Below are 22,717 nucleotides of genomic sequence, written 5' to 3'. Positions count from 1 at the left end.
TAACACTGCAATGAAGTTACTGTGAAAATCCCCTAGTCGCCTGTTTGTGTACACGGAGGGAGAATTTAGCATGGCCAATGCACCTAACCAGCACCTCTTTCGGACTGTGGGCGGCACAGCGGCACAATGTTCAGCATTGCTGCCTCACAGCACCAGGGACCCGGGTTCGATTCCCGGCTTGGGTCACTGTCTGTGCGGAGTCTGCACATTCTCCCCGTGTCTGCTTGGGTTTCCTCCGGGTGCTCCGGTTTCCTCCTACAATCTGAAAGACGTGCTGGTTAGGTGCATCACCCATGCTAAATTCTCCCTCAGTGTGGCGACTAGGGGATTTTCACAGTAACTGCATTGCAGTGTTGATGTAAGCCTATTTGTGACACTAATAAATAAACTTTAGAGACACTCCGAAAAGACAAATTATTTAAAGGTTTGAGGGTGGAATTCCGGAAAACCTTAAGAAATAAGGTGTTGATCTGTGAGCTGCGTTATTTGTCCTGGATGAATTGGTTACATCACATGACCTAATCTTGATTGGTCCGTTTTAATCTTCATAGCGTTATTGTCACAATAATCACTGAATCTAACAGCACTTCCAGCTCGAGAGGCCAGGGACTGTGCATTGTTTGTTTTCTCAGGGTATTGTATGTCCAGACTGTCAGACAGACGGTGTTTGTATGCTGGTGTCTCCCATCTGCCAGTGAGGGGAAGGGGGAGGGGGGAGAAGGAGTGACAGCTGCTCTCTATCTCACACGCCAGCTCAGGGCTGCTGCAGTTCAGACCGCTGAGGTGTTTTATTGCACTGATCAATCGAGGCAGGCCTGTCCCACGATGGCGGAGCCCAGCACGCAGTCCCGGGTCTACTTCCAGTCCCCAGGCAAAGACGAGGAGCCCCAGTCGCAGCGGAAACTGGGCAAGTTCACGGTGCGGTATGACAGGAAGGACCTGCAGCGGCGACTGGACATCGAGGAGTGGCTGGACTTCCAGCTTCACCAGTTGTACGGATGCGAGGTGAGTGGACAGGGCGGCGAGCCCTTCGCCTGGACCCGGGTTCAGCCTCTTGCTTCGATGCTTTAACAGCTCGTGCCAGTCTCCACCTGGCGAGGTTGTTCAGTGAAATGCTGCAGAGAATGAAACCGACCTTCTCCAGCCATCTTTCAGCAGCTGGGCTGTGTTAGGGTGAAGACAAAATGTGGCAATGCAAACCATTTGTTATGTGCCTTCATCACAGCTGTGTGAAGATTTGAGAACCTCAAATTGAATCAATGAGTAAAACATCTGTAACACGGCGCTGTTTTTTTTTGGAATGGGTCCTGATGTGTTTTCTAAATGACTGAATCCGTTTACTTACAGGGTTCACACTGGGGAATAAGTGATCTTAGTCAAAGCTCTGTGTCTCTATATGTCTCTGGATCTGTAGGTATGTGGGTGTTGGGGGAATGTGGGAGTGTGGGAATATGAGTGTATGTGTGTTTGTGTGTGTGTGTGTGTGTGGGTATGTAACTGGGAGTGTGTGAGTGTGTGTTTGTGTATGTATACAGGCATGTGTGTGTGCAGCCATGTGTGTGTCAGTGTGTGGGTGTGTAAGAGTGTGGAAGAGTGCGTGTATGTGAGAGAGTGTGAGTGTGTGAGAGAGTGCGTGGGAGAGTGTGAGTGTGTGGGAGAGTGTGTGTGTGTGTGTGGGGGAGAGTGAGTGTGTGGGAGAGGGAGTGTGTGGGAGAGTGGGAGAGTGTGTGTGTGTGAGAGAGTGCGTGGGAGAATGTGAGTGTGTGGGAGAGTGTGAGTGTGTGGGAGAGTGTGAGTGTGCGGGAAAGTGTGTGTGTGGGAGTGTGTGTAAGTGTGTGGGGAGAGTGTATGTGTATGGGAAGAGTGTGTGTGTGGGAGAGTGTGCATGTGTGTGGGAGAGTGTGTGTGCGGGAGAGTGTGTGTGCGGGAGAGTGTGTGTGCGGGAGAGTGTGTGTGCGGGAGAGTGTGTATGTGTGTGGGGAGAGTGTGTATGTGGGAGAGTGTGAGTGTGCGGGAGAATGTGGGAGAGTGTGTATGTGTGTGGGGAGAGTGTGTATGTGGGAGAGTGTGAGTGTGCGGGAGAATGTGGGAGAGTGTGTATGTGTGTGGGGAGAGTGTGTATGTGGGAGAGTGTGAGTGTGCGGGAGAATGTGGGAGAGTGTGAGTGTGTGGGAGAGTGTGTGTGTGGGAGAGTGTGTATGTGTGTGGGGAGGGTGTGTATGTGGGAGAGTGTGAGTGTGCAGGAGAATGTGGGAGAGTGTGAGTGTGTGGGAGAGTGTGTGTGTGGGAGAGTGTGTATGTGGGAGAGTGTGAGTGTGCGGGAGAATGTGGGAGAGTGTGTATGTGTGTGGGGAGAGTGTGTATGTGGGAGAGTGTGAGTGTGCGGGAGAATGTGGGAGAGTGTGAGTGTGTGGGAGAGTGTGTGTGTGGGAGAGTGTGTATGTGTGTGGGGAGAGTGTATGTGGGAGAGTGTGAGTGTGCGGGAGAATGTGGGAGAGTGTGTATGTGTGTGGGGAGAGTGTGTATGTGTGTGGGAGAGTGTGTATGTGGGAGAGTGTGAGTGTGCGGGAGAATGTGGGAGAGTGTGTATGTGTGTGGGGAGAGTGTGTATGTGGGAGAGTGTGAGTGTGCGGGAGAATGTGGGAGAGTGTGAGTGTGTGGGAGAGTGTGTGTGTGGGAGAGTGTGAGTGTGCGGGAGAATGTGGGAGAGTGTGAGTGTGCGGGAGAATGTGGGAGAGTGTGAGTGTGTGGGAGAGTGTGAGTGTGTGGGAGAGTGAGCGTGCGGGAGTGTGAGCGTGCGGGAGAGTGTGTGTGTGGGAGAGTGTGAGTGTGTAGGAGAGTGAGCGTGCGGGAGTGTGAGCGTGCGGGAGTGTGAGCGTGCGGGAGAGTGTGAGTGTGTGGGAGAGTGTGAGTGTGCGGGAGAGTGTGTGTGTGGGAGAGTGTGAGTGTGTGGGAGAGTGTGAGTGTGTGGGAGAGTGTGAGTGTGCGGGAGTGTGTGAGTGTGCGGGAGTGTGTGAGTGTGCGGGAGTGTGTGAGTGTGCGGGAGTGTGTGTGTGTGCGGGAGTGTGTGTGTGCGGGAGTGTGTGAGTGTGCAGGAGTGTGTGTGCGGGAGTGTGTGAGAGAGAATGTGTGTGTGGGAGAGAGTGTGTGTGTGGGAGAGAGTGTGTGTGTAGGAGAGAGTGAGCGTGCGGGAGTGTGAGTGTGCGGGAGAGTGTGTGCGGGAGAGTGTGTGCGGGAGAGTGTGTGTGGGAGAGTGTGTGTGTGTGTGGGAGAATGTGAGTGTGCAGATATGTGGGAGAGAGTGAGTGTTTGGGGTTGTGCCGGGGTTTAGGAGTGTCTCAGTGTGTGTGTCTGTGTTTGTGTGGATGGATGTGTCAGGGTTCGGGAATGTGGGGGGTGTGAGTATGGGTATGTGTGTGTGGGTGTCTTGGAATATGGGTGTGAGGGTGGAAATATGGAAGCGTGGCTATGGAGATTTGTAGAGGTCTGCCTGATCTGGCAAACCAAATTTATGGTTGTGTCAGGCTAGTTGCCACTCACAAGCATCGGGGCAACGCGAAGGTATCCTCTCTAATTCCATGAACTCTCCCAGATTCTATTCAATTGACTGCGACACAGCCATGTTATTCCTGCCAAATTATATTTCTGACAGCTTTCTCCATCTCACTGTTGGCTTGAGGTTGGATATTGTTGTTTAATAAATATTTACCATTACTCAGTGGTAAGCTGTGACATAACAGAGAGTGAACGTCTAATTAATGGTTCCGCTCGTGGGGAAATAGAATGTGAAATAACTCACTCAACAGACACAGATGTGAATACAGTCAGATATTAATCAGGAACAGTTGGGCATTAATCAGCATTTTAGTGGAGATTGTTCATTAGTGCAACAAAAACAGAAAATGCTGGCAAAACTCAGCAGGTCTGACAGCATCTGTGGAGAGAGAACAGAGCTAACATTGTGAGTCTGGATGACAGACTCGAAACATTGGCTCTATTCTCTCTCCACACACGCTGTCAGACTTGCTGAGTTTTTCCGGCATTTTCTGTTTTTTATTGCAGATTGCAGCATCCGCAGCATTTTGCCTTCATCATCTTTCATTTCTGAATGTGAACAGAACTGGAAATAGCTTCAGAGCAATTGGAAATGATTTTGTATCCAATCAGACACTGGTCTGTAATGGGACTGGATCCTATTGAGCAGAGATCATAATTTGATCCAACCTGACATGGATCAGGATTGGATCCAGTTGGTCACTCTCTAGATCTCTAGGTCTCTCTCGGTCTTTGTGCCCTGTTTGTAATCAGAACTCCCACCCACCTGATGAAGGGACAGCCTGTTCCGAAAGCTAGTGGCTTTTGCTACCAAATAAACCTGTTGGACTTTAACCTGGTGTTGTTAGACTTCTTACTCTCTAGGTAGCCAGAGACGGATTTATTTTCCTGTGAGGTTTTGTTTCTTGATGGACTGTAGATTAGTTGAAAAATATTAAATATTTCTTGAAATATTCACCATTGCATACCTCCTATCATTTAATACAATTCCCCAATCCACCTTAAGCAACTCACCCTTCAAACCCATGTGATGGGCTTATCTAAGTTCCACCTGTACGTCATCCTCAAGTCCATGTGAAATGTTATCATATTATAATGACTCTTTTGCCAGAGAATTCTTTACTATGAGATTACTGATTAACCTTATCTTATTATGCAAAACTGAATATAAAATATGTTGTTCCCTGGTTTAGTTTATACAGTGTTGTTCGAGGACGGTATCTTAAGCACACTCCATCAACTTGTTTTCCAAACTATTTTTGTCTGTTTGATTTGTCCAGTCTATGTGAAGATTGACGTCCCCCACAATTATTGAATTGCCTTTGTTACAAGTCCCTTTTATATCTTGATTTGTATCTTCATAGAAATCATAGAAATCATAGAAACCCTACAGTGCAGAAGGAGGCCATTCGGCCCATCGAGTCTGCACCGACCACAATCCCACCCAGGCCCTACCCCCCACATATTTACCCGCTAATCCCTCTAACCTACGCATCTCAGGGGCAATTTTAACCTGGCCAATCAACCTAACCCGTACATCTTTGGACTGTGGGAGGAAACCGGAGCACCCGGAGGAAACCCACGCAAACACGAGGAGAATGTGCAAACTCCACACAGACAGTGACCCGAGCCGGGAATCGAACCCGGGACCCTGGAGCTGTGAAGCAGCAGTGCTAAGCACTGTGCTACCGTGCCGCCCAACGGCGGCACTGAAAGCAACTTATTTCTTTTTTCTATTAGGGAGCGATTTTACCATTTTGATTCCAAGCGCTGAATCTGGGCGTGATTCAGATCCGACTTGTAAACCTGTTCTCAGGCACCCCAACACGCACTTAGCCTGAAAGAAAAATCGCGAGTCTGAATCGCGCTGTGGGCGGGGCTTATCGCACCCGAAATCCTGCAGCTCCGATCGGAACCCTCAACCGCGCATGCGCAGTAAAAAATAATTGAAAAATGCGCCGCTGTCCGGATATCACTCCACCCCCACAACATTCCCCTTACCCACCCGCCGCCCCGCTACCCAGATAGTAGACAGGCAAAGGCCAGCATTTAAATAATGAATACCTGATTTATGATAAATCTCTGTCCCTGTAAGGCACAAGAAGCTAACAAAAAAAATGATCGAAGCACTTCCCACTTCACCTCATAAAACCTCTTCTCCATTTTCGTCTGTCTTTCAATAGGTCTAATATCTTGGAACATTTAGTTCTCAACTTTGATCAACATGTAACCATGGTTGTATCATCACAATTAGATAAAAGTCTCTTCGAGCCATAATTTATCTATTTTGTTCCGAACATTTTGTGTATTAAGATAAAATGCCTTAAATTTTAATTTTTTTTTGACCGGGTTTCATAGAATCATGGAATCACTACAGTGCAAAAGGCGGCCATTCGGCTCACCGAACCCATATCCCCATGCATTTACCCTGCTAATCCCCCTGACTCTGAGGAGCAATTTAGCATGGCCAATCCACCTAACCCGCACATTTTTGGAGTGTGGGAGGAAACCGGAGCGCCCGGAGGAACCCTAGGCAGACACAGGGAGAATGTGCAAACTCCACACAGTCAACCGAGGCCGGAATTGCACGCGGGTCCTTCGCGCTGTGAGGCAGCAATGCTAACCACTGTGCCACCATGCCGCCAGTCAGTGAATGACTTTATTCATTGATGATCTATTATCATTAAACGTTTTTGCCTCTTCCTGTCACATCCTGATCATCTTGACCCAAATTGCTAAACTGCAGGCTCAAGAACAAAGAACAAAGAACAGTACAGCACAGGAAACAGGCCCTTCGGCCCTCCAAGCCTGTGCCGCTCCTTGGTCCAACTAGACCAATCGTTTGTATCCCTCCATTCCCAGGCTGCTCATGTGACTATCCAGGTAAGTCTTAAACGATGTCAGCGTGCCTGCCTCCACCACCCTACTTGGCAGCGCATTCCAGGCCCCCACCACCCTCTGTGTAAAAAACGTCCCTCTGATGTCTGAGTTATACTTCGCCCCTCTCAGCTTGAGCCCGTGACCCCTCGTGATCGTCACCTCCGACCTGGGAAAAAGCTTCCCACTGTTCACCCTATCTATACCCTTCATAATCTTGTACACCTCTATTAGATCTCCCCTCATTCTCCGTCTTTCCAAGGAGAACAACCCCAGTCTACCCAATCTCTCCTCATAGCTAAGACCCTCCATACCAGGCAACATCCTGGTAAACCTTCTCTGCACTCTCTCCAATGCCTCCACGTCCTTCTGGTAGTGCGGCGACCAGAACTGGACGCAGTACTCCAAATGTGGCCTAACCAGCGTTCTATATATCCCCATGTATCAAATTTTCTCTTTAGATTTATATATTGACACTGACTTGAACTCTTACCCCAACCCTAGTTTTATTTAAAAGCCCTACCTACAGCCCTACCTACAGGGGGGTTGTCACCTGAGGAATGAGAGGGAAGATGAGAAGCGTTGTGAGCACAAACTGAAATAACTTAGATCAGCACCTCACAAGGGCAACACCCCTGATATTGGAAATCTGAAATAAAAAACAGAAAATGCTGGAAATATTCAGCAGATCGGGCAGCATCTGTGGAGAGAGAAACAGTTCACATTTCAGGTCAATAATCCTTGATCAGAGCTAGGGAAGAATAGAAGCGAATAGGTTCCAAGCAAGAGGAAGGGCAGGTGACACAAAAGGGAAGATCTGTGATAGGCTGGAGTCTAGGAGAGATTAAATGATAAGAGGCTTCATGGTACAAAAGCCAATGGGAGTGGAAATGGATAAAGTAAAAAATCAAAGACTGGAATTCAGCCAAATCTCCATTCACAGCAGTGGGGCTGGAGAATCGCAGCTGTGGGTGAGGTTGGAGAATTTGGCACAGAGGTTTGCACTGCTGCCTCACAGTGCCAGGGATCCGGGTTCGATTCCTGGCTCGGGCCACTGTCAGTGCGGAGTCTGCACATTCCCCCCATGTCTGCGTGGGTTTTTTCCGGGTGCTCTGGTTTCCTCCCACAATCTGAAAGACGTGCTGGTTGGGTGCATCGCCCATGCTAAATTCTCCCTCAGTGAACCCGAACAGGCGCCGGAGTGTGGCGACTAGGGGACTTTCACAGTAACTTCATTGCAGTGTTAATGTAAGCCTACTTGTGACAATAATAAATAAACTTTAAACTTTAAAAGACGTGACAAGATCAGGTGGCTGGATAGCAGCAGTCAGAATGCATAGTACATGAATAAAAAAAGTAGACTAGAATCAGAGAATACCTGCAGTGCAGAAGGAGGCCATTCAGCCCATTCAACCTCCACTGACAACAATCCCATCCAGGCCCTATCCCATATATTTACCCTACTAATCCCAATGGACACTAAGGAGCAATTTAGCATGGCCAATCACCATAACCCGCACATTTTCGGACTGTGGGAGGAAACCCACGCAGACATGGGGAGAATGTGCAAACTCCACACAGATAGTCACCGAAGGCCGGAATCGAACCTGGGTCCCTGGCGCTGTGAGGCAGCAGTGCTAACCACCGTGCCACCGTACCATCCCCAAAACAACCTCGCTAACCTGGCACCTACACATGCAAACACAGGAGAGGAAACACCTGCCATTCTACCTCCTTCCTTCTCACCATCCAAGGCCCCAAACACTCCCGCCAAGTAATGAGAAAAGGCTGAACCGGCGGCAGAGGAGGGGGCGGGGGCTGGGTGGGGACACAAAACCAAAGGAAGCAGGAGCTTATGATCGAAATTTGTTGAACTCAGTGTTGAGTTTAGAGGATGTAAATGTTGAGGTCAAAGAGTGAGGTGCTGTTCCCCGAGCTAGCGTTGAGGTTCATTGGAACAGGGTGGCGGGACAAGTTCTGGGTGATAGCAAGGTGGAGAATTGAAAGAATGAGCGACAGGAAACTCAGGGTCAATTCTGGACCAAACAGAGGTGTTTCCCAAAGCACCCAGTCTGTGTTTGATCTCCCCCTCCCACCCCTTCCCCTCCCCCCCCCACGACACAATGGGATGCCCAGTCAACCATGCTTGGGGGAATCCTCAGTTGAGGAACAAGAAAGATTTATCAGAAGTGCTGGTATGGAAGATTGCACTGGCAAACAGACGTGATGAAGACAAAGAAACTAGGAGATTGGAGTAGAGTCCTTATGGGAATCATAAAATCATAGAATCCCTACCGTGCAGAAGGAGGCCATTTGGCCCATCGCGTCTGCACCAACTCTCTGATAGAAAATCTTACCCAGGTCCTCTACCCTATCCCTGTAATCCCACACATTTACCATGGCTAATCCCCCTAACCTACACATCTTGGGACACACTAAGCAGCAATTTAGCATGGTCAATCCACCTAACCTGCACATCTTTGGACACTAAGGCTAGAATATTACCATCCCACCCGCCACGGGAATCGGAGCGGGCAAGGGGCGGACCATGGAAAGGTCTGTTGAACTTGGGTGGGATTTTATGGCCTTGGGACGATCGAGCCCGTAAAATCCTGCCCTAAGGGGCAATTTAGCATGGCCAATCCACCTAACCTTCACATCTTTGGACTGTGGGAAGAAACCAGAGCACCCGGAGAAAACCCATGCAGACACGGAGAGAATGTGCAAACTCCACACAGACAGTGACCCAAGCCGGGAATTGAACCCGGGTCTCTGGCGCTGTGAGGCTGCAATTCTAACCACTGTGCCGCCCCTAAAAAAGGAAATGTAGTCACAGTAACTATGAGAGTCCGTGGGCTTATAGTGAATGTCAGGTGGCAAACTATTGTCTGAAATGGAGAAGGAGAAGTCAAGGAAGAATAGGGAAGAGTCAGATGTTATGGACAGGATGGGGATTAATTTAAACAGCCTTGAGTTCTCTCATAACCAGTCCGTAAACAGAAAAGTGTTTTTGATTTATGATTTCCCTTTTATAAGTGGGAACGTATTTTCCACAACCTTTCAGTTTGGAGTGTTCCCAAACTGTATTAATAACCCCAAAGTTAGAAATAAGATGAAATAGGAATTGGAGGTTCCTTTGCAAAATTCCCCCGCCCTCCCCAGTACATTTATTTTGTTTTCTTTCGGTCAAAGGGGTGTCTCTCTCTCTCTCCCCGTTGTTCCTGGTGGACTCTACCATTAAATGATGTCATCAAGTGCCATTCAGCTTATGACAGCATCCAATGGGCCAGTTCAAGTGAAGAGCGGGGAGCCATGTTCAGTAGGATTGTTGCCATGGAAACGCACAGGATTTGTGAGTTCACACCTATTGGGTGTGAATGGGTAGCTTTGCAATAAAGGCCCTTGAAAATGGAACTTCACGTTGGCAATCTTCATTATTCATTGAATTTAAAAAAAACTTTACCAATCAGTCACAGAAAGCATAAAATGGTGTCTACGAATTACGAAAATATCTTTGCCTGATTATAATCACCTCTTTCCAAATGCTGTGCTATGACATCCTTGATAATGGACTCCAGCAACTTCCCGACTATCGACATTAGGCTCACTGGTCTATAGTTCCCTGTTTTCTCTCTACCTCCCATTTTAAAATGCTTACATTAGCTATCTTCCAATCTGTAGGAACCATCAGAGTCCAAAGAATTTTGGAAAATAAACACCATCTACTATTTCTAGGGCCACTTAAGTACTCTGGGATGAACATTATCAAGTCCTGGAGATTACTCGCGTTCAATTCCATTAATTAACCCAAAACCATTTCTCTACCAATACTGATTTCTTTCAGCTCCTCACTAAAACTTGTGTTTCTCAGAACTTCTGGTACATTATTCATGTCTTCATGTGAAGACAGAAGCAAAGTACGAATTAATTTCTCAGCCATAGTTTTGTTCTCCGTTACGAATTCCCCTGTTTCTGACTGGAAACATTCATTTTTGTTAATCTTTTTCTCTTTTCGTACCTGTAGATGTATTTACAGTCAGTTTTTATGTTCACTGCTACAACCTATTTTCTCTTTCTTAATTTAATTTTAATTAATTTCTTAATTGATTTCTTAATCAATCCCTTGGTCCACTTTTGCTGAATTTCAAACTGTTCCCAATCCTCAGGTTCATTATTTTTTTATTGCCAATGTGTACGCTTCTTCTTTGAATCTAATACTATTGTTAATTCCCCTTGTAAGCTATGGTTTGGCCACATTTCCCTTTCCACTCTGTGCCAAATAGGAATAAACAACTTTTGGAGTTCAGCTATTCGTTCCTTGAATGCCTGCCATTGCCTGTCCATTGTCTTTCCTTTCAGTAATGTTTCCCACTCCATTCTTGCCTCCTCATGCCTCATACCAGCGTGGTTAACTTGATTGAGATATGGGACCCTGGTCTCAGAATCAACTGCTTCACCAACCAACTTGATAAAGAATTCTATCTACTTATGGTCACACAATATGCTCACTAATAAATGGTGTAAAGACAGGATAATGGAATGTGTTAATAGGACAAAAACAAAAAAGAATGACAGTTGGCCATGTGGGGGGAGGGAAGGGGTTTTATTGGGACAAAACAAGGAAACAAAAATGGGGGCCAAGACAGAGGGGAAAGTTCATTGTCCAGCATTGTTGAACTCAATGTTACCCAGTCCATAGTGAGTTAGCTCATGTCCCCATCTTGGGCAGTTGTTTCCATGGTGACCACCTACACTAAACATTGCCCCCCCCCACCCCCGCTTTTCATATGGACTGGACCACAGGATGATATCAAAAAGGGATGGACAATTTATGATGTCATTTGGTGGGACAGTCCACAAGGAACAAAGGGGGGAAGAGGATGGGGTGGAGAAACATCCCCTTAACCAAAAGGGAATAGCATGAACGTATAGGTAAAAGTTTACAGTTTATTTATTACTGTCACAAGTAGGCTTACATTAACACTCAATGAAGCTACTGTGAAAATCCCCTAGTTGCCACACTCCGGTGCCTGTTCGGGTACACTGAGGGAGAATTTAGCACAACCAATGCATCTAACCAGCACTTCTTTTGGGCAGTGGGAGGAAACCAGAGCACCCGGAGGAAACCCACGCAGACACGGGGAGAACGTGCAGACTGTGCACAGACAGTGACCCAAGGCTGGAATCGAACCCGGGTCCCTGGCGCCGTGAGGCAGCAGTGCTAACCACTGTGCCACCACAGTGCTGCCCACTAGCCAGTTAGAGATGCTCACTAGTCAGTGATTCGGATTTGGATTTTATTTTGGTCTCTATTTCCAGCACAGGCTTGCTGTGGTATTAAAGTGGCTTTGCCCAGCAGCAAGCCATCTACTCCTTCACACAGTGGTGGCCATTTGAGGTGGCCTTGGCTGCCCACCAGCCCCCCCCACCCCCTCTTCCCCCCAACCTCCGCCATCACCAGGCCATGGGGATGGAAAATCAAGTGCCCATCGTTCTTGCATCCGATACTTTCTGGTGAATTCCTCCTGCAAAGTGTGGACAGAGGCTGAGAGTGGGAGGGGGGTGGGGGGTGGGTTGGGGGGGGGGGGGGGGGTGGGTGGAGGTTGGGGTGCAGTGGGGGGTGCGATGCTTCGCCGCAAGTAGCTGTGTTTGTCATTTTGGGCCATAGGGCAAGATGACAGGGCTGGGATTTTGCAGCCAAACAACAACAATGTGCATTTACGTAGCACCCAAATCAAATGCAGTGAAACATTCCAAGGTACTTTAATTGAATAAGATGTGTCACTGAGCCACGAGGGTGGGGACACACCAAACACTGGCTAAAGGGGAAGGTTTAATGAAGGCTGTTAAACGAAGAGAGGGATTTACAGAGGCAGCTACAGAATCATAGCATCCCGACAGTGCAGAGGGAGGCCATTCAGGCCATCGAGTCTGCACCAGCTCTCCAACAGAGCATCACACCCAGTCCCTATCCGGGTCACCCCATATATTTACCCCGCTAATCCCCCCGATACTAAAGGAGAATTTAGCATGGCCAATCCATCTAACCTGCACCCCTTTGGACTGTGGGAGGAGACCGGAGCACCCGGAGGAAACCCACACAGACACGGGGAGAACGTGCAAACTCCACAGAGACAGTCACCCCAGGCCGGGATTGAACCCGGTCCCTCCCTAGTGCTGTGAGGCAGCAGAGCTAACCACGGTGCCACCGTGCTGCTTCAGCTGCTGAAAGTACAGCCACCTGCAAGAGGGGGGGTGAAAGACACCCGATAGTGAGCATTTATCTTACCAGGAAATAAGCAAAGTCAAGAGGGGAATCGGGAAAGTACTGAAATGTAGAATTTATTTCCTGCCAGGCAAGGGATGATTAGATTCCAAAGTTAGTCATTAGCTCACGATTCCTACTCATGTGACTTTTAGTTGTTATTGTTGGATTTGAGTGCTCCTGAATGCTTCTCTGATGAGGCTATTCCACACCAAGATGCAAAGTCTAACCGGTGAATCATTGTCCTCCATGAAACTCTGTGTCGTTGCATTTCTCTGGTGCTGTTAAATTTTAGCACGTGCAGTCTTGATTGAGTCCGGGATAATTGGCGGAGGTGATAGGTCAGAGTTTAAAGTAAAGTGAAGTTTATTTATTAGTCACAAGTAAGACTGCAGTTAAGTTACTGTGAAATTCCCCTAGTCGCCACACTCTGGCACCCGTTCGGGTCAATGCACCCTAACCAGCATGTCTTTCAGACTGTTGGAGGAAACGGAGCACCCGGAGGAAATCCACGTAGACACAGGGAGAACGTGCAAAGTCCATACATACAGTGACCCGAGCCGGGAATCGAACCCAGGTCCCTGGCGTTGTGAGGCAGCAGTGCTAACCATTGTGCCACCGTGCCACCCCATCAGAGATTTACCAGTGCAGATTAACTACTTAACTGTCAGGGTTACATTTGAGCTTGTCAAGGTCTCACCTGCACTAAGTCTGCATCTCCCGCACTCCCTCACTCAACTCATTTTACGCAAAGCTTTACTGCTAATCCCTGACACATTAATTAAGGCTTGCTAACAAGGGAACTATCAAACCCTCTTTAAATCTTCATCCAACATCACCTCATGGTAGCACCGTGGAACAGCCCAGGAAATTACTGATTGGTGAGTCTCACCTCAGTGGTTGGTAAGTTGATGGAGAAGATCCTGAGGGACAGGATTTATGAACATTTAGAGAGGTTTAATATGCTCAAAAGTAGTCAGCACGGCTTTGTCAAAGGCAAATCGTGCCTTACGAGCCTGGTGGAGTTCTTTGAAAATGTGACTAAACACATTGACGAAGGAAAAGCGGTAGATGTGGTTTACATGGACTTCAGCAAGGCGATCGATAAGGTCCCCCATGCAAGACTTCTCGAGAAAGTGAGAGGGCATGGGATCCAAGGGGCTGTTGCCTTGTGGATCCAGAACTGGCTTGCCTGCAGAAGGCAGAGAGTGGTTGTAGATGGGTCTTTTTCTGAATGGAGGTCGGTCACCAGTGGAGTGCCCCAGAGATCTGTTCTGGGACCCTTGCTGTTTGTCATCTTCATAAATGACCTGGATGAGGAAGTGGAGGGATGGGTTGGCAAGTTTGCCGACGACACAAAGGTTGGTGGTGTTGTGGATGATTTGGAGGAATGTCAGAAGCTGCAGAGTGACATAGGTAGGATGCAAGACTGGGCGGAGAAGTGGCAGATGGACTTCAACCCGGATAAATGTGTAGTGGTCCATTTTGGCAGGTCAAATGGAATGAAGGAGTATAATATCAGGGGTAAGACTTAGCAGTGTAGAGGATCAGAAGGACCTTGGGGTTTGAGTCCATAGGACTCTTAAATTGGCCTCGCAGGTGGAGGAGGTGGTTAAGAAGGCGTATGGTGTGCTGGCCTTCATCAATCGAGGGATTGAGTTTAGGAGTCCGGGGATAATGTTGCAGCTTTATAAGACCCTTGTCAGACCCCACCTGGAGTACTGTGCCCAGTTCTGGTCGCCTCATTACAGAAAGGATGTGGAAGGCATAGAAAGGGTGCAGAGGAGATTTACAAGGATGTTGCCTGAATTGGGTGGCATGCCTTATGAGGATAGGTTGAGGGAGCTCGGTCTTTTCTCCTTGGAGAGACGAAGGATGAGAGATGACCTGATAGAGGTTTACAAGATGTTGAGAGGTATAGATCGGGTGGATTCTCAGAGGCTTTTTACCAGGGCTGAAATGGTTGCTACGAGAGGACACAGGTTTAAGGTGGTGGGGAGTAGGTACAGAGGAGATGTCAGGGGTAAGTTTTTCGCTCAGAGGGTGGTGGATGAGTGGAATCGGCTGCCTTCAGTGGTGGTGGAGGCAAACTCGATAGGGTCTTTTAAGAGACTTCTGGATCAGTACATGGGACTTAATAGGATTGAGGGTTATAGGTAAGTCTATTTATAAGCCTAGGTAGGTAGGGACATGACCGGCGCAACCTGTGGGCCGAAGGACCTGTTTGTGCTGTGGTTTTTCTATGTTCTATGTCTGTATAATAGCCCTCAGGAGTGGCACAGTGGTTAGCACTGCTGCCTTACAGCGCCAGCGACCCGGGTTCAATTCCGGCCTTGGGTCACTGTCTGTGCAGAGTCTGCACATTCTCCCCGTGTCAGCATGGGTTTCCTCCCACAGTCTGAAGATGTGCAGGTTAGGTGGATTGGCCGTGCTAAATTGCCTCTTAGTGTCAGTGGGACGAGCTCAGGTAAATGCATGAGGTTATGGGGATAGGGCCTGGGTGGGATTGTGGTCGGTGCAGACTCAATGGGCCGAATGGCCTCCTTCTGCACTGTAAGGTTCTATGATTCTATGACTGGGCCTCTAAGCCAGCAGCTCTGGGTCCCAGTCCTGCTGTGGAGATACCGGCGTTGGACTGGGTCCAGTCCAACGCCGGCATCTCCACATCATGGCTACCATCGACACTGCAAACTGCTAGCTCCAAGTGGAGAGGATCTCCAAGTGGAGAGGATCTCCAAGAAGATGAAGGAGCTTGAGGCTCTGAAAGCTTGTGCTGCCAAATAAACCTGTTGGACTTTAACCTGGTGTTGTGAGACTTCTTACTGTTCCAGTCCTGCCCCAGTACTTGATGGCCAATTAAGTTGTCTACGTGGACTTTAGCAAGGCCTTTGACAAGGTACCACATAGTAGGTTGTTGCATGAAGTTAAATCTCACGGGATCCAGGGTGAGGTATCTAAGTGGATACAAAATTGGCTTCTTGACAGAAGCCAGAGGGTGGTTGTAGCGAGTTGTTTTTCAAACTGGAGGCCTGTGACCAGCGGTGTGCCTCAGGGATCGGTATTGGGCCCACTGTTATTTGTTATTTATATTAATGATTTGGATGAGAATATAGGAGACATTGTTAGTAAGTTTGCAGATGACACCAAGATTGGTGGCATGGTGGACAGTGAGGAAGGTTATCTCCAATTGCAGCAGGATCTTGATCAATTGGGCCAGTGGGTTGACGAATGGCAGATGGAGTTTAATTTAGATAAATGCGAGGTGATGCATTTTGGTAGATTGAACCAGGGTAGGACTTACTCAGTTAATGGTAGGGCGTTGGGGTGAATTACAGAACAAAAAGATCCAGGGGTACATGTTCATAGCTCCTTGAAAGTGGAGTCACAGGTGGACAGAGTAGTGAAGAAGGCATTCGGCGTGCTTGGTTTCATCGGTCAGAACATTGAATACAGGAGTTGGGACGTCTTGGTGAATTTGTACGAGACATTGGTAAGACCACACTTGGAATACTGTGTGCAATTCTGGCCACCCTATTATAGAAAGGATATTATTAAACTAGATAGAGTGCAGAAAAGATTTACTTGAATGCTACCGGGACTTGATGGATTGAGTTATAAGGAGAGGCTGAATAGACTGGGACTTTTTTCTCTGGAGCGTAGGAGGCTGAGGGGTGACCTTATAGAGGTCTATAAAATAATGAGGGGCACAGATCAGCTCGATAGTCAATATCTTTTCCCAAAGGTAGGGGAGTCTAAAACTAAAGGGCACAGGTTTAAGGTGAGAGGGGAGAGATACAAAAGTGTCCAGAGGGGCAATTTTTTCACACAGAGGGTGGTGAGTGTCTGGAACAAGCTGCCAGAGGTAGTAGTAGAGGCGGGTACAATTTTATCTTTTAAAAAGCATTTAGATAGTTACATGGGTACGATGGGTATAGAGAGATATGGGCCAAATGCGGGCAATTGGGATTAGTTTAGAGGTTTTAAAAAAAAATAAGGGCGGCATGGACAAGTTGGGCCGAAGGGCCTGTTTCCATGCTGTAAACCTCTATGACTCTATGACTCTAAGTTACGTTTGTAAAACAGTCAAGCAGTTTGTGTTTCAACCTACAAATCCTTCCAAACACACCAATGGCTGACGGTAAAAGCAGGAGAGACTCCTGGTCAGACAGGCTTGATGTGGAGTGGCGCCCCCTGGAGCTATATGCCCCTGGCAACATCCCAAGATACTTCAGAGGAGCATAATTGAATAAAAATTGACACCGAGCCACAAGGAGGTAGACCTGTTCCGGGAATTACGAGCATGGATACAGACGAAAGTCTGCCTTAGCACACCACTAAATGCGAGAAGTTTATTTATTAGTGTCACAAGTAGGCTAACATTAACACTGCAATGAAGTTACTGTGAAAACCCCCTAGTCGCCACACTCCGGCACCTGTTCGGGTACACGGCCAATGCACCGAACCAGTAGGTCTTTCAGACTGTGGATGGAAACCGGAGCACCCGGTGGAAACCCACGCAGACACGGGGAGAATGTGCAGACTCCACACAGACAGTGACCCAAGCCGGGAATCGAACCCAGGATCTTGGTGCAGTGCGAACCGCTGTGCCACCGTTAGCGAATCGAAGAAGAAAACAGCCCTCAGTTCAACTCCTCTGTGACACTACCAAAGGATAGAGAGTGCCTGATACGATACAGATTGAGGGCAGGGATGATGAGGTTACACAAGCCTGTCTGCACTTCAGATTGGTAAAGTGATCTTGTCTGGATCACTGCCTTTGCTGGGGCAGAGGTGAGCTGAAATATTTGGGAGGTTCATTTTGGTTTGTTTATTGCAAGATGATGCCCATTGCCCACATCCCCCGCCACCCCCCCACCCCCCCAACACCCCGTGCTCAAAGCCAAGGCTTAAAATGCCACCAGTTGTAAATTGACACCTCCACAAGCTGTGGGAGCCAATTTTAATTACGCTCGGGTGCTCTGAAATTATGAGAAGTTTGGAGGGAATAAAGAGGGAGCAACTGTTTCTACAGGCAGCAGGGCGAGGGACATGGATTAAATTTATCTGTGTGGTGTGAGCAATTGACATTGTGTTCTGAGCTGGCAAGGAAAGATGGGGCTGAATGGCCTCCATCAGTGCTGTCGGATTCCATAAATACTAAATTTATACAATGTACTTCATAAATTGTTCTTCAGTTCACTCTTCCCCATTGTACCCATGACCCCAGCAGTATCTCAGTTCCTTCGCTCTGCTTACTAGGAGATTAACACAAACCACATAACGTTAACCTTTGCTTCCGAGCCCTTTCCTTTGTCCATTGTCCACCAGCTGAATGCTGTGCCTCTGTCTGAAGCTCAGTGCGATTCACCACGACCCATCTTAACCAGCCTTGAGAATTTGGGAGTATTCCCCAAATCAACTCCTATAGATTCCCAGCCCATTTATGCAGGAGCAGAGCTATTCCTAGCTCCCTTGGGCAGTGCGTGGCTGGTTGCATTTCTGGACCTCTATTTACCCCCATTGCTTGCATTTACATAGTGCTTGGCACAACCCCAGGACCCACCCCCAAAAAGGACTTTACAGCCCAAGGATGGTGCCATTATTGTAGTGTAAGAAATGAAGCAGTCAATGTTTTAAATTCATTCCTGGAACATGGGCGTCACTGGCTGGCCAGTATTTATTGTCCATCCCTAATTGCCCGAGGGCAGTTGATAGTCAACCGTACTGCTGTGGCTCTGGAGTCACATGTAGGCCAGACTGGGTAAGGACAGCAGATTTCCTTCCCTAAAGGGAAATTGGTGAACCAGATGGGTTATCCTGACAATCAACAGTGGTTTCATGGTCATCATTAGATTCTTAATTCCAGATATTTCTTATTGAATTCAAATTCCACCATCTGCCGTGGCGGGATTTGAACCTGGGTCCCCCAGAACATTAGCTGATTTTTCTGGATTAATAGTCTAGCGATAATACCACTAGGCCACTGCCTCCACTAAATTTGTCCAGTAAAGCCCTCCAAATAGCTATGGGATAATCTATTTTAGTACCATGCTTTCAGGAATAAACATTAGCCGGTATACTGGGCAGAACACCTGGGTTTTTTTTTCAAATTAGTGCCATTTAATCTCCAAATCTAGGGAGAGGACAGACGTGGCCGACTGGTTTAACATTGAATCATAGAATCCCTACAGTGGAGAAGGAAGCCAATCGGCCAATCGAGTCTACACCGACCAAAATCCCACCCAGGCCTTATTCCTGTAACCCCACATATTTACCCTGCTAATCCCCCTGACACTAAGGGGCAATTTACCATGTCCAATCAACCTAACCCGCACATCTTTGGACTGTGGCAGGAAACCGAAGCATCCGGAGGAAACCCACGCAGACACAGGGAGAATGTGCAAGACTCCACACAGACAGTCTGTGTCCGAGACCGGAATTGAACCCGGGTCCCTGGCGCTGTGAGGCAGCAGTGCTAACCTCTGTGCCACCGTGCCACCCCAACATCTTGACACCTCCGACAGTGCAGTTCTGGTGGTGTCAGTTTGGGTTATGGGCGACTTGAATGCACAACGAGCTAACTCAGAGGTGGGAGTGGGTGAGACAGGCAACACATTGAAACATAGCCACTTACACCCTCGATCCTGCCGTCAAACCTCCGAGGGTTAAATGTCTGTGAACAAGGCTGCCTTCTGCAAAGCCTTCCCAAGCTGGCGTTTGCCTTCACATCGTAAATGAAAGGGGTCTGTGTGAATTGGGCACTGAATGGAGGTTATTTTTTTGGATAAACACAGTGAGCTTCAGTTTTCCCCGTCGGATGATGCCAGCAGTGGCTGACACGACATGGAACATTCCGGGGCCTTGATAACATCAGCTCCACAAGTGGAACATGAACAATGGAAGCCTCGTATTTTTCTCCTGCCAGGGATGGGGCGAGGCCTGGCATTTATTATATATCCCTGGTTGCCCTAAGGAGGGAGATGGTGGGCCTTCTTCTTGGTACGATACAACTCAACAGCCTGTATGCTAGGCCCCTTCAGTGAGCAGTTAAGAATCCTTGCTGTGGAATTGTGACATTAATGAACGAGGAAGGTCTTTGGAACAGCTCAACCTGTGTGGAGTCTGCACGTTCTTCCCGTGTCTGCAGGGGTTTCCTCTGGGTGCTCCGGTTTCTTCCCACAGTCTAAAGATGTGTGGGTTAGGTGCATTGGCCCATGATTAATTGCCCCTTAGTGTCAGGGGGACTGGCTAGCATAAATGCATGGGGTTACGGGGATAGGGCCTGGGTGCGATTGTGGTCGATGCAGACTCGATGGGCCAAATGGCCTCCTTCCGCATTGCAGGATTCTATAATTATAACCTGCTTTCACACTCATTTTTACTAATCTTGGTAACTCGCAAACCAGCCCGCTGACGTAACTACGACACAACTGCAGCCTCACAACATTAAAGATGCAGACACAAGCTGCAACCACAACCTGATAATATATATTTTTAACACTCTTTGCCCAACACTCTTTGATGGGACGTGGGCTTCGCTGACAGGGTCAGCCTCTGTTGCCCATCCCTATCTGCCCTTGTACTGCGTGGCTTGCCAGGAAGGTAGTTGAGAGTCACCCACATTCACAGGTAGGACAGACAAGCTAAGGACAGCAGATTTCCTTCGCTGAAGAACCTCAGCGAACCTTCCCAGTTTTTAACGACAACCGATTTTATTAATTGAATTTAAATTCCACCAGCTGCCGCGGCGGGATTTGAACCCGTGTCCCCAGAGCATTAGCCTCCGGATCACTAGTCCAGTTACATTGCCACAATGCTACTGTTCACCCCCTTGGTAATCAGACCTGTTTTGCAGTGCACTGTGAAGAATAGCATCAGCGGTTGGTGGGCTCCCTCCTCCCTCACCTCAGCAATCCGACTGGCAGGTAATTCCCTCTTCCAGGACAGCGAGGAAACACGGGATATCTATGGAGGCGAGGGGAAAGTGAACCATTCTCTTTGTTCAAAATAAATCTTCACCCTCATGGTGGCACAGTGGTTAGCATTTGCTGCCTCACGGTGCCAGGGACCCGGGCTCGATTCCAGCCTCGGGTGACTGCGCGGAGTCTCCCCATATCTGCGTGGGTTTCCTCTGGGTGCTCTGATTTCCTCCCACACTCCAAAGAGTGGTTAGGTGGATTGGCCATGATAAATTGCCCCTTAGTACCAGGTATTAGCAGTGTAAATAGGTGGGGTTATGGGGATAGGACCTCGGTGGGATTGTTATCAGCGCACACGCGATGGGCCGAATGGCCTCCTTCTGCACTGTAAGGATTCTATGATTCTATGATTCCAAAGATGTGCAGATTAGGTGGATTGGCCATGTTAAATTGCCGCTTAGTGTCCAAAGATGTGTAGGTTAGGTGGATTGGGAGGATAGGTACATAGGTTTTTGGGATAGGGCCTGGATAAGATGTCCTGTCAAAGAATTATTGCAGACTTGAAAGGCTGAATGGCCTCGTTTTGCACTGTAGGATTCTATGATTCCATGGACGGGACTTTATGGCCTCGCTTGAGCGAGGAAATTCCCGCCCAAAATCAATGGACATTTCTGCTGTCCGCCTCAGCTGCTCCAATTCCATGGTGGGCGAGACGGTAGAATTCCGGCGTACGTGGCTGTATGAGTGTATGTGTGTGTGTCTGTTCTTTGCATGTGTGTATGTTTTTTGTATGTGTGTGTATGTTTTTAGCATGTTCATGTAGCATTAGTGTGATTTCTAGTGTGTTTGTGAGTTAATACATATGTGGGGCTGTATGTACATGTTTGGAATGGCGTGAGTGAGTGTCCCTGTTCCTGTTTACACTGATAGCATATGCTTCTGTTATGAGTGCATGCATGTGTGGTTGGCATTGCATCCGAATGTGTATGTGCCAGTGTATACGAACTTGTTAGTATATATTTGTGCTTGTTTGATAGCACGTGTGTGTGTGTGTGTGTGTGTGTATATGTGTGTGTGTGTGTGTTTTTGTGTCTGTTTACAGCTGTACGCTGGAGGATTCACTCTCCTCCAAGTACTGAGGACAAACTACAATAGCTCAGGTATGAACGATGTGACTGTTTTGGCACAGCACAATATCAAGAGACTCATTTAATCACAACCAGGAGTGGTTACTCTTGTGAAACAGCTGTGTGCTTTGGAGGGTCAATTTATCAACACTGTACCTTTCGCTATTTCTGCCAAACCCATGTAATATCAGTTTTGGATTCTTAATTTCAAAATTCCAGTCTGTAACTCACTCCCGGATATCCATTATTCCATATATACACCATCTGAACCCCTCGATTAGATTCCAGACTGTAACTCACATCCAGGTATCCATTATTCGATATACAAATCATCGGAACCCCTCGATTAGATTCCAGTCTGTAACTCAGTCCCAGGTATCCATTATTCTATAAATAAACCATCTGAACTCCTCGATTAGATTCCAGTCTGTAACTCACTCCCGGGTATCCATTATTCTATATATAAACCATGTGAACCCCTCGATTAGATTCCAATCTGTAATTCACTCCTGGGTATCCATTATTCGATAGAAAAACCATCTGAACCCCTTGATTAGATTCCAGTCCGCAACTCACTTCAGAGTATCCATTATTCTACATATAAACCATCCCCACCCATCAATTAAATTCCAGCCTGTAACTCACTCACTCCCGGATAGCCATTATTCTTTATATAAATCATCTGAACCTCTTGATTAGAATACAGACTGTAACTCACTCCCAGGTATCCATTATTCTACATATAAACCATTTGAACCGCTCAATTAGATTCCAGTTTGTATCTCACTCCCGGGTATCCATTATTCTATATATAAACCATCTGAACTCTGAACTGGGCGGCACGGTAGCACAGTGGTTAGCACTGCTGCTTCACAGCTCCAGGGACCTGGGTTCGATTCCCGGCTTGGGTCACTGTCTGTGTGGAGTTTGCACATCCTCCTCGTGTCTGCGTGGGTTTCCTCCGGGTGCTCCGG

At 47.8% G+C, this 22,717-nt stretch overlaps 1 protein-coding gene across 1 annotated transcript in view; it reads left to right on the top strand.

The window, feature by feature from the left end:
• Positions 1 to 540: 540 nt before the first annotated feature.
• Positions 541 to 22,717, top strand: part of ppp1r14d (protein phosphatase 1 regulatory inhibitor subunit 14D) — a 47,585-nt gene continuing 25,408 nt past the window's right edge. The window contains exon 1 of the mRNA XM_078233162.1: positions 541 to 1,005. Within this exon, the coding sequence (XP_078089288.1) occupies positions 826 to 1,005 (180 nt within the window). The 5' untranslated portion in view covers positions 541 to 825. The remainder of the gene's footprint in view (positions 1,006 to 22,717) is intronic.

Source organism: Mustelus asterias, chromosome 18 (assembly GCF_964213995.1).
Source record: "Mustelus asterias chromosome 18, sMusAst1.hap1.1, whole genome shotgun sequence".
NCBI lineage: Eukaryota > Metazoa > Chordata > Chondrichthyes > Carcharhiniformes > Triakidae > Mustelus > Mustelus asterias.
The sequence above is the reverse complement of the archived record's forward strand: the minus strand, read 5'-3'. Positions and strand labels throughout refer to the sequence as shown.